Consider the following 11376-nt stretch of genomic DNA (forward strand, 5'->3'; position numbering starts at 1 on the left):
GTGGAGAAGCTTCCAGCATCAGCGCCTCTCCTGTTTGCGTGGTGAGAGAGGGCGGCCTCAGAGTCTGCGTTTACTGTGGAGAAGCTTCCAGCATCAGCGCCTCTCCTGTTTGCGTTGTGAGAGAGGGCGGCCTCAAAGTCTGCGTTTACAGTGGAAAAGCTTCCTGCATCAGCGCCTCTCCTGTTTGCGTGTTGAGAGAGGGCGGCCTCAGAGTCTGCGTTTACAGTGGAGAAGCTTCCAGCATCAGCGCCTCTCCTGTTTGCGTGGTGAGAGAGGGCTTCCTCAGAGTCTACGTTTACAGTGGAAAAGCTTCCTGCATCAGCACCTCTCCTGTTTGCGTGGTGAGAGAGGGCGGCCTCAGAGTCTGCGTTTACTGTGGAGAAGCTTCCGGCATCAGCGCCTCTCCTGTTTGCGTGGTGAGAGAGGGCGGCCTCAGAGTCTGTGTTTACTGTGGAGAAGCTTCCAGCATCAGCGCCTCTCCTGTTCGCGTGGTGAGAGAGGGCGGCCTCAGAGTCTGCGTTTACTGTGGAGAAGCTTCCAGCATCAGCGCCTCTCCTGTTTGCGATGTGAGAGAGGGCGGCCTCAAAGTCTGCGTTTACAGTGGAAAAGCTTCCGGCATCAGCGCCTCTCCTGTTTGCGTGGTGAGAGAGGGCGGCCTCAGAGTCTGCGTTTACCGTGGAGAAGCTTCCGGCATCAGCACCTCTCCTGTTTGCGTTGTGAGAGAGGGCGGCCTCAGAGTCTGCGTTTACCGTGGAGAAGCTTCCGGCATCAGCGCCTCTACTGTTGGCGTGGTGAGAGAGGGCCACCCCAGTGTCTGCGTTTACTGTGGAGAAGCTTCCGGCATCAGCGCCTTTCCTGTTTGCATGGTACGAGAGGGCCGCCACAGTGTCTGCGTTTACCGTGGAGAAGCTTCCGGCATCAGCGCCTCTCCTGTTTGCGTGGTGAGAGAGGGCGGCCTCAGAGTCTGCGTTTACCGTGGAGAAGCTTCCGGCATCAGCGCCTTTCCTGATGGCGTGGTGAGAGAGGGCCGCCTCAGTGTCTGCGTTAACAGTGGAAAAGCTTCCGGCATCAGCGCCTCTCCTGTTTGCGTGGTGAGAGAGGGCGGCCTCAGAGTCTGTGTTTACTGTGGAGAAGCTTCCAGCATCAGCGCCTCTCCTGTTCGCGTGGTGAGAGAGGGCGGCCTCAGAGTCTGCGTTTACTGTGGAGAAGCTTCCAGCATCAGCGCCTCTCCTGTTTGCGATGTGAGAGAGGGCGGCCTCAAAGTCTGCGTTTACAGTGGAAAAGCTTCCGGCATCAGCGCCTCTCCTGTTTGCGTGGTGAGAGAGGGCGGCCTCAGAGTCTGCGTTTACCGTGGAGAAGCTTCCGGCATCAGCACCTCTCCTGTTTGCGTTGTGAGAGAGGGCGGCCTCAGAGTCTGCGTTTACCGTGGAGAAGCTTCCGGCATCAGCGCCTCTACTGTTGGCGTGGTGAGAGAGGGCCACCTCAGTGTCTGCGTTTACTGTGGAGAAGCTTCCGGCATCAGCGCCTTTCCTGTCTGCGTGGTACGAGAGGGCCGCCACAGTGTCTGCGTTTACCGTGGAGAAGCTTCCGGCATCAGCGCCTCTCCTGTTTGCGTGGTGAGAGAGGGCGGCCTCAGAGTCTGCGTTTACCGTGGAGAAGCTTCCGGCATCAGCGCCTTTCCTGATGGCGTGGTGAGAGAGGGCCGCCTCAGTGTCTGCGTTTACAGTGGAAAAGCTTTCTGCATCAGCGCCTCTCCTGTTTGCGTGGTGAGAGAAGGCGGCCTCGGAGTCTGCGTTTACTGTAGAGAAACTTCCGGCATCAGCGCCTCTCCTGTTTGCGTTGTGAGAGAGGGCGGCCTCAGAGTCTGCGTTTAACGTGGAGAAGCTTCCGGCATCAGCGCCTCTCCTTTTTGCGTTGTGAGAGAGGGCTTCCTCAGAGTCTGCTTTTACTGTGGAGAAGCTTCCGGCATCAGCGCCCCTCCTGTTGTCGTGGTGAGAGAGGGCCGCCTCAGTGTCTGCGTTTACAGTGGAGAAGCTTCCGGCATCAGCGCCTCTCCTGTTTGCGTGGTACGAGAGGGCCGCCTCAGTGTCTGCGTTTACTGTGGAGAAGCTTCCGGCATCAGCGCCTCTCCTGTTTGCGTGGTACGAGAGGGCCGCCTCAGTGTCTGCGTTTACTGTGAAGAATCTTCCGGCATCAGCGCCTCTCCTGTTTGCGTAGTTAGAGAGGGCCGCCTCAGTGTCTGCGTTTACTGTGGAGAAGCTTCCGGCATCAGCGCCTCCCGTGTTTACGTGGTGAGAGAGGGCAGCTTCAAAGTCTGCGTTAACTGTGGAGAAGCTTCCGGCATCAGCGCCTCTCCTGTTTGCGTGGTACGAGAGGGCTTCCTCAGAGTCTGCGTTTACTGTATAGAAGCCTCCGGCATCAGCGCCTCTCCTGTTTGCGTGGTGAGAGAGAGCGGCCTCAGCATCAACGTTTACTGTGGAGAAGCTTCCGGCATCAGCGCCTCTCCTGTTTGCATGGTGAGAGAGGGCGGCCTCAGAGTTAACGTTTACAGTGGAAAAGCTTCCGGCATCAGCGCCTCTCCTGTTTGCGTGGTGAGAGAGGGCCACCTCAGCATCAACGTTTACTGTGGAGAAGCTTCCGGCATCAGCGCCTCTCCTGTTTGCGTGGTGAGAGAGGGCGGCCTCAGAGTCTGCGTTTACTGTGGAGAAGCTTCCGGCATCAGCGCCTCTCCTGTTTGCGTGGTTAGAGAGGGCCGCCTCAGTGTCTGCGTTTACTGTGGAGAAGCTTCCGGTATCAGCGCCTCTTCTGTTTGCGTTGTGGGAGAGGGCGGCCTCAGAGTCTGCGTTTACCGTGGAGAAGCTTCCGGCATCGGCGCCTCTCCTGTTTGCGTGGTGAGAGAGTGCCGCCTCAGTTTCTGCGTTCACAGTAGAGAAGCTTCCGGCATCAGCGCCTCTCCTGTTTGCGTGGTGCGAGAGGGCCGCCTCAGTTTCTGCGTTCACGTTAGAGAAGCTTCCGGCATCAGCACCTCTCCTGTTTGTGTGGTAAGAGAGGGCTTCCTCAGAGTCTGCGTTTACTGTAGAGAAGCTTCCGGCATCAGCGCCTCTCCTGTTTGCGTGGTGAGAGAGTGCCGCCTCAGTTTCTGCGTTCACAGAAGAGAAGCTTCCGGCATCAGCGCCTCTCCTGTCTGCGTGGCGAGAAAGTGCCGCCTCAGTGTCTGCGTTAACAGTTGAAAAGCTTTCGACATCAGCGCCTCTCCTGTTTGCGTGGTGTGAGAGGGCCGCCTCAGCATCAACGTTTACTGTGGAGAAGCTTCCGGCATCAGCGCCTCTCCTGTTTGCATGGTGAGAGAGTGCCGCCTCAGTGTCTGCGTTTACTGTGGAGAAGCTTCCGGCATCAGCGCCTCTCCTGTTTGGGTGGTGAGAGAGTGCCGCCTCAGTTTCTGCGTTCACGGTAGAGAAGCTTCCGGCCTCAGCGCCTCTCCTGTTTGTGTGGAAAGAGAGGGCTTCCTCAGAGTCTGCGTTTACTGTAAAGAAGCTTCTGGCATCAGCGCCTCTCCTGTTCGCGTGGTGAGAGAGGGCCACCTCAGCATCAACGTTTACTGTGGAGAAGCTTCCGGCATCAGCGCCTCTCCTGTTTGCGTTGTGGGAGAGGGCGGCCTCAGAGTCTGCGTTTACCGTGGAGAAGCTTCCGGCATCAGCGCCCCTCCTGTTGGCGTGGTGAGAGAGGGCGGCCTCAGAGACTGCGTTTACTGTGGAGAAGCTTCCGGCATCAGCACCTCTCCTGTTTGCGTGGTGAGAGAGGGCCGCTTTAAAGTCTGCGTTTACTGTGGAAAAGCTTCCTGCATCAGCGCCTCTCCTGTTTGCGTTGTGAGAGAGGGCGGCCTCAGAGTCTGCGTTTATCGTGGAGAAGCTTCCGGCATCAGCGCCTCTCCTGTTTGCGTTGTGAGAGAGGGCGGCCTCAGAGTCAACGTTTACAGTGGAAAAGCTTCCAGCATCAGCGCCTCTCCTGTTTGCGTGGTGAGAGAGGGCGGCCTCAGCATCAACGTTTACTGTGGAGAAGCTTCCGGCATCAGCGCCTCTCCTGTTTGCGTGGTGAGAGAGTGCCGCCTCAGTTTCTGCGTTCACAGTAGAGAAGCTTCCGGCATCATCGCCTCTCCTGTTTGCGTGGTGCGAGAGGGCCGCCTCAGAGTCTGCGTTTACTGTGGAGAAGCTTCCGGCATCAGCGCCTCTCCTGTTTGCGTGGTAAGAGAGGGCTTCTTCAGAGTCTGCGTTTACTGTAGAGAAGCTTCCGGCATCATTGTCTCTCCTGTTTGCGTGGTGAGAGAGGGCGGCCTCAGTTTCTGCGTTCACGTTAGAGAAGCTTCCGGCATCAGCACCTCTCCTGTTTGTGTGGTAAGAGATGGCTTCCTCAGAGTCTGCGTTTACTGTAGAGAAGCTTCCGGCATCAGCGCCTCTCCTGTTTGCGTGGTGAGAGAGGGCCGCCTCAGTTTCTGCGTTCACAGAAGAGAAGCTTCCGGCATCAGCGCCTCTCCTGTTTGCATGGTGAGAGAGTGCCGCCTCAGTGTCTGCGTTTACTGTGGAGAAGCTTCCGGCATCAGCGCCTCTCCTGTTTGGGTGGTGAGAGAGTGCCGCCTCAGTTTCTGCGTTCACGGTAGAGAAGCTTCCGGCCTCAGCGCCTCTCTTGTTTGTGTGGAAAGAGAGTGCTTCCTCTGAGCCTGCGTTTACTGTAAAGAAGCTTCTGGCATCAGCGCCTCTCCTGTTCGCTAGGTGAGAGAGGGCCGCCTCAGTTTCTGCGTTCACAGTAGAGAAGCTTCCGGCATCAAAGCCTCTCCTGTTTGCGTGGTGAGAGAGCGCCGCCTCATTTTCTGCGTTTGCTGTGGAGAAGCTTCTGGCATCAGAGCCTCTCCTGTTTGCGTGGTGAGAGAGCGCCGCCTCAGAGTCTGCGTTTACTGTGGAAAAGCTTCCGGCATCAGCGCCTCTCCTGTTTGTGTGGTGAGAGAGGGCCGCCTCAGAGTCTGCGTTTACTGTGGAAAAGCTTCCGGCATCAGTGCCTCTCCTGTTTGCATGGTGAGAGAGGGCCGCCTCAGAGTCTACGTTCACAGTGGAGAAACTTCCGGCATCAGAGCCTCTCCTGTTTGCGTGGTGAGAGAGCGCCGCCTCATTTTCTGCGTTTGCTGTGGAGAAGCTTCTGGCATCATCGCCTCTCCTGTTTGCGTGGTGAGAGAGGGCCGCCTCAGAGTCTGCGTTTACTGTGGAAAAGCTTCCGGCATCAGCGCCTCTCCTGTTTGTGTGGTGAGAGAGGGCCGCCTCAGAGTCTGCGTTTACTGTGAAGAAGCTTCCGGCATCAGTGCCTCTCCTGTTTGCATGGTGAGAGAGGGCCGCCTCAGAGTCTACGTTCACAGTAGAGAAGCTTCCGGCATCAGCGCCTCTCCTGTTTGCGTCTGCTGCATTCCTTCTTGTATTGTGAGAGAGCTCAGTGTCCACGTTGACCGTTATGTAGCTTCCAGATTGTGAGACGCGAGTACCCTTGCGAAGAACATACGCTCCGGCGCTTTTTGTTTCTGTTAGGGCGTCTGAAAATATTATAATTAAATTATTACTGTTTTAAATTATTTTGATTTCAATAGTATAACGATTTTTTGTGGTTGTTTATATAATTTGTATTAATTTCACAAAGAAATCATGACACTAAAATGACTTATTTTGCCTTATTACAATATCTAAGAAATAAACGGAAACATAATTCGCATTTTGATTTTTGTAAGCTTTTTTTAATAATTACATTTGTTTTATTTGTATACAAAATTTCGTAAGTGTTGATTGCCTGGTGACCCAAACATATTTTGGTACCCTTTGAACATATTGTATACGTATAGAATGGCTATATTTATACTGAAAGTGATTTTTCATTTTTTTTTGCCTTGATAGATTGCAAAATTGGTCAATTCAAATCTGATTAAAGTCGATCGTAATAACAATAACTTTATCTAGTCTACAGTTTCAGTCATGTGTATAATATTCATAATTATTCAATAATACCCTTTCAACATTCGAAACTCCTCGGCCATTTACAATGTCAGAAATCTTTTTTTTTTAAGTCCGCTGCAAGTAGTTCGCGTAATAATTTAATTAAGCAGTTAAACTTAATGACTTAACTCTTGGAAATATTAAATATAGTTGCAATAATACACTTCATTGGTAATCAATTTAAACTTGGATCAACAAATACAATCTTAAACACTACATTTAATTAACGATATAATTCAAAAGTTTACGAACTACTTTTACCGATGTACCGACATACATCCGAGGTTGTTTTCGAAAAAAATGGCCGAGTGTCTCCTAATAACCTTTAAACGGATACCATTATCATATGCGTTGACCTGGCATCAACATTTAACCTTTTGGTAAATGAAACAATTTGACTTATAACTTATTTATGTCTAGAATACGTGAACAGAATATGTTATCAGTAATATAAATCACGTTACAGAGAAAGTTACGTTGCAACGGAATCGATTTCCGGCCTGGGCGCATGTGAGTTTGATTAGTGATCACCAAGCCGGACAAGTGGGTTTTCTCCGGGTACCCCGGTTTCTCCCACAACACAAAACCACACTCTCCCGCAACATCGTGCCAATGAGAGTAACTTAGTTTAAGTTAGCATAACTTTCTTCACAATCGTTGTAAAATGTATAACGTTTAAACTAAAGTTATGGCTGACATCTGAATTGACAGCGTGATCTATTTGGCACATAAAACAGCAACTTACTTCTGAACACTCAAGGAAGGCTTAAACTAAAGTAACGCTGCTTCAAGCCTTTAGAGGCGAATGACATCGTTGTAGGTAGTAGTTGTACAGGAACTGGTTCTAGGTAGTGTTCGAACCAATAGATACAAGAGTACTGAGCATTTGCTGTATTTGTTAAAAACATAAATGTAAGTAGAAATTGTACTCACCTAAGACCGCTATAAATACGAAATACGATATTCGCATTGTTGTGTGTTTGTGTTTGTTCAGATGTGTAAATTGTGTTACTTTCGTATGGCAAACCACCTTCTTATATACTGTTCAACCAGACTTCTACTACGTCGTTGTCTTTTATAAGGGTCAACAAACTTACATGTTTACAAAGAAATAACGGTATTGCGTGAACTCTAGTGAGCAAATGGGAACCGGTTTTGTTGATAAGGTATGGTAAACGTGTGTTGATACCACTTAGTAGTAAACAAGCAAGCACTGATTAAATTGTAATTGTTCTCAACATGTCTTATATCAATTCCAGCTATTAAAATAGCCCATTAAGACCCTCATATTGACTAACGGTTGTGTATCATCATTTGTTGAACTCTATTTTAAAAGAATACCATGCATTTAAAAGAGACGTGCTCTGCACGTTTAGCAAGTAATCATGATCCATTTTAAGACACAAGACGTCAAAAGACGTGTGCAATACAGTTTCCAGGAATATATTTAAAACAATTCGGAGTCTAGCTCGAGTCAAATGATATCGTTTGGATGATAAGTATTCTGCAACACGTTAAAAGGGTGTTTCTGTAAACAAACTGAAGATGTTTACAGTAACCTCTTTTGTTGTGCTGCACGCAGGTTTTTATCAATGTTGCTGTCCTTTTTTTTATAATGAGAGATGATGGTAAATATTGCTCAATATCTTACAAATAAATGTAACTTGTTCTACGACCAGGTACATTTTTGCGTTAAAATGAGATGTATCGGGCATGAATAGAGTATATATAATATATACACTTCAAAACAACCACCATGGGCTGTGTAAAGATCTCCAGACTGTATCTGTTTTGGAAAATTGACTGCTATAATTATTGGACACTGATCATTTGTTTAGACCTTAACGATACCGTTGTCGGACCAGCTTTGCTTACACATTGAAGGAAGGTCAGACTATTGCTCCTGCTAAAATCGTGAAAAAAGATGAAACACGATTTCATATCTCACACTTTTTACTTAATGCTTCATCTAAAAAAAATGCGTGCAAATGGTTGTTTACGAAAGCTGTCATAAGCACAGCACGTGACTCAATTAAAGGTGCACTTATTTTTGATCGTGTTGTTTATTGTTGATATAAAGTACATCACGTCCTTTGTTTGATAAGGATTTATTTCGAAATCGCGGCATTGTGTATATAATGATAACATCACTGCGAGTAATTCAAATCGTCTTACTCAAGTTGACTATGAATGTTGTATCGTTATGCACTCTTTGCTGTCTGTGGATAATTTCACAGACACTCGGGCAAATAGCTTCAGCTAACAAACAGTTGAAAATATCTATGCCGCTTGTGGAAACATCTTCGGTAAGTAGTTTTTTCTTCTTCTTTTTTCAATAACTGTTTACGAAAATTCGATTTTAATAATTTTAAACAATACTTATCAAGAAACAAATTTTATTTCTAGACCTATAGAAAGAAAATTGATGCAAGAAGCTTTATTAAGCAACAAACGAATGAATTCATCGTTGTAAGTTGTATGAAAATCAAAGTATTTAAGTTCACTGAAAGTACTTCATGTTCTTTCTGTGCTGTTTTCTATTGCAGCCCGACCAATACATATGCTATGCATACCCGCTTACAACAGAAGAAGATATTTATGTATGTAAGTATGAATTAAATCTAGGTTTCGAAACTAGATAGAATACAATTATTAATTTCAAACGTTCTCTTTGCCACTCAACATGGACACGATCTTCGTTTCTACCCAGACTCCACAGGGCTGTATATCACACACATCAACGCACTGGTCTCAATGAAATAAAATAATAACATGCATTCAGTATCACGAAGCGACATCTAAAACAGAGATATGAACATGCGTGTTAGTTTAATCATTTCTAATATCGAGATTTGTCCAGTGTCTGTGTGAACTTTATGTGTCTGGTTCCTGTAATTTCCAGTGTATATATCCTTCATATGACATTCTGACCGACAGCAACAAAGACAAAAAGTATTAAGCTATAATATAATTTATTATGTAGTTTCAAAGCATTAAACCATAAGGTTATCAGCGTTACAGAATTTGGCATCTTTTTGCTGATGAAAAGGTGCTTAACATGCTCAATTATATCGTTTCTCATGATATTGCGAAGCTTGAATTTTTCACAAAGCATATGATTGTGTCCGTGTTTATAGTGAATTAATACAATGAGAAAAAAATACATTTAACAAGAGTAATGTTATACAAAGTACCTCTCTTGTATTCAGTGAGTTCGTTGACGGAGGCGGACAAATCGTTGGCCCATCACGTGACTACAGGAGTTTGTGAGGAGCCAACGTTCACAGGAACTACCTGGTACAATGAAAATCTGTTATGTGAATATGTAACGTTTAGATACCGACTAGAAAAGATATTCGGGTGATAGTTCGGCTTAGTTTGGCTAAATCTTTTAGATATACAGACAATGCTGTGCCATAACACATGTTTTGTTCATGTAACCTTTTGACAAGCTGAGCATCTAGTCTGATAAATGCTCCTGAGCAGTTTTCTCCAAATATTGTCCTCTGTAATACCACTCTTCTAAAATGACCGATTTTACGTTACAATCCATGCTGGACATTTAAGGGACTGTACAAAATCGCAAGGACATACTTGCAAAGGCGACGCGGTCAATTTTGGTCTTTGGGATGAATTTTCAAATGCTAAAGACAACGGCGCCTTCAAGCTTCCAGAAGGTAAACTGCTTTTCTGATTTATCTTATGTATTATAGATAATAAAACCAAAATGATGTTTATGATTAAATACACATTATTTACAGGTCACAATAAATTAATGTTCTGTTGTATTTTCAAACTACACTTAATCAACAATTTCAATGCCATTGGCTAATTTTGAACATTGCGAAAAGGTCTGGTGTTTTGGACGATGTTAACAGTTTACAGAGTGTGTTTTCAATGATTCGCATCCGCCTTTCGACTAATTAATTATTAATGAAAATTTTCCTTGCATACTACTAACCAAGTAAGGATATCCACAGAAACATTACAGCTTCAATATTTTGTCAACCACAATTTGTTGCAGTTACAAACATACCGCTTTAGCCTATCTAGGCTGACTTTATGTGAACCCTCTGTTTGGGCATATACTAGTACAGTATAATTCAGCTCTTATAGTTTCAGCACAGTAGTGGTAAGTCTACCAGCAACAATAACATTGCCTGCATCGGTTGTCTCATAGCTATTATTATATATATTGGATTTATTATATCAAATCGAACCCCGTTGGCTCGAACTCCCAGGGACCGACGAAGTTACATCGAGCCTCGGAAAATTCGAGCCAAGCGGGAATGCTTACCTTCAGTTAAAATAATCGGTACTTTTCATCCAGTTCGAGTCAACGAGGAATTCGAACCAAGCCAGTTCGAGCCAACGGGGTTTGACTGTATTTTATAATATTCATTCACTCTGTCTAATTCTTACCTCTATTTTTTCATTCTCAGGAGTATCACTGAGGCTTGGACCACGAACCAATCTGAAGTATTTCCTCATTCAGGTCCATTTTATGAATCCTGTTGAAAGTAAGAATCGACAGTTTTTACAATTCAGTTTAAAGAAATTGTAGCTAATTGTATAAAACTTGGATGAGTTGTCCGCCGGTTACCTAGCTTAAGCATTTAAATGAGTTGATTGGATAAGAGTAACAATTTGAAAACCTATTGACCAATCAATGAACAGTTTGGCTTACTTTGACCAAACCAAAGAATTTAACCAGTTTAATCATTGGCCGCAGAACTATTGACCTTATGCAAATGTATCCAGCTTTATCTGTTTGAATCTAGTTACTTAGTTTAGCAAGCGGATAGATTTATGTTTTTTTCCAAACATATTCCAGCTTGAACTATAGACAATTAACTATTTCAAATAACATAGTCAATATTTAGAGTGTGTTTTGCAGCTCCAAGAATGTCAGCTGCCAATGTGACTCTGGAATTCACAACAAATCCGTAAGTTTAATACAAATGTTTTGTTTCATAACTGGCGTAAGATTCGATATATTGTAACACCATCTACCTTGTCATACAACACATTTCAAACGCTTTTTTTAGATTGGAAAGGGTATATTTTATGTTCGTGAAAAGTTAATATCAGAAGTAGCGTGTTAAATTACAACGATATTCACTAATAACTATAAGGAAAGAGCAAGATAAACTATTACACAATATGAAATTATGCATTTCACGTGCTCTTACAGCGTGGTTAGTGGGTACATTAACTGATAATTATACATTGTTCCGAATATTAAACAAACGTCTTAAACATTAACTTTGAACTATTTTCCACTTTATCGTTCTTTATCGATATATTTATTAGCTGTTATTGATAACTGAATCTTAAATATATATTACTA

At 45.4% G+C, this 11376-nt stretch overlaps 1 protein-coding gene across 1 annotated transcript; it reads left to right on the forward strand.

The window, feature by feature from the left end:
- Nucleotides 1-8215: 8215 nt before the first annotated feature.
- Nucleotides 8216-11040, forward strand: LOC128235100 (peptidylglycine alpha-hydroxylating monooxygenase-like). The gene is made up of 6 exons (XM_052949834.1): nt 8216-8332; nt 8573-8630; nt 9236-9323; nt 9594-9703; nt 10469-10546; nt 10924-11040. Exons 1-6 carry the CDS (start codon nt 8309-8311, stop codon nt 10974-10976), a joined length of 411 nt encoding a protein of 136 aa, XP_052805794.1. The 5' UTR covers nt 8216-8308; the 3' UTR covers nt 10977-11040.
- The last annotated feature ends 336 nt before the right edge of the window (nt 11041-11376 follow it).

The sequence above is a fragment of the Mya arenaria genome, chromosome 5 (genome assembly GCF_026914265.1).
Source record: "Mya arenaria isolate MELC-2E11 chromosome 5, ASM2691426v1".
NCBI lineage: Eukaryota > Metazoa > Mollusca > Bivalvia > Myida > Myidae > Mya > Mya arenaria.

Coding starts and splice junctions, on each gene's coding strand:
- LOC128235100 (XM_052949834.1), top strand. CDS start 8,309: ATGCCGCTTGTGGAAACATCTTCG. Junction 8,333..8,572: donor CGCTTGTGGAAACATCTTCG/GTAAGTAGTTTT, acceptor TTTCTATTGCAG/CCCGACCAATACATATGCTA. Junction 10,547..10,923: donor TTTTATGAATCCTGTTGAAA/GTAAGAATCGAC, acceptor TGTGTTTTGCAG/CTCCAAGAATGTCAGCTGCC.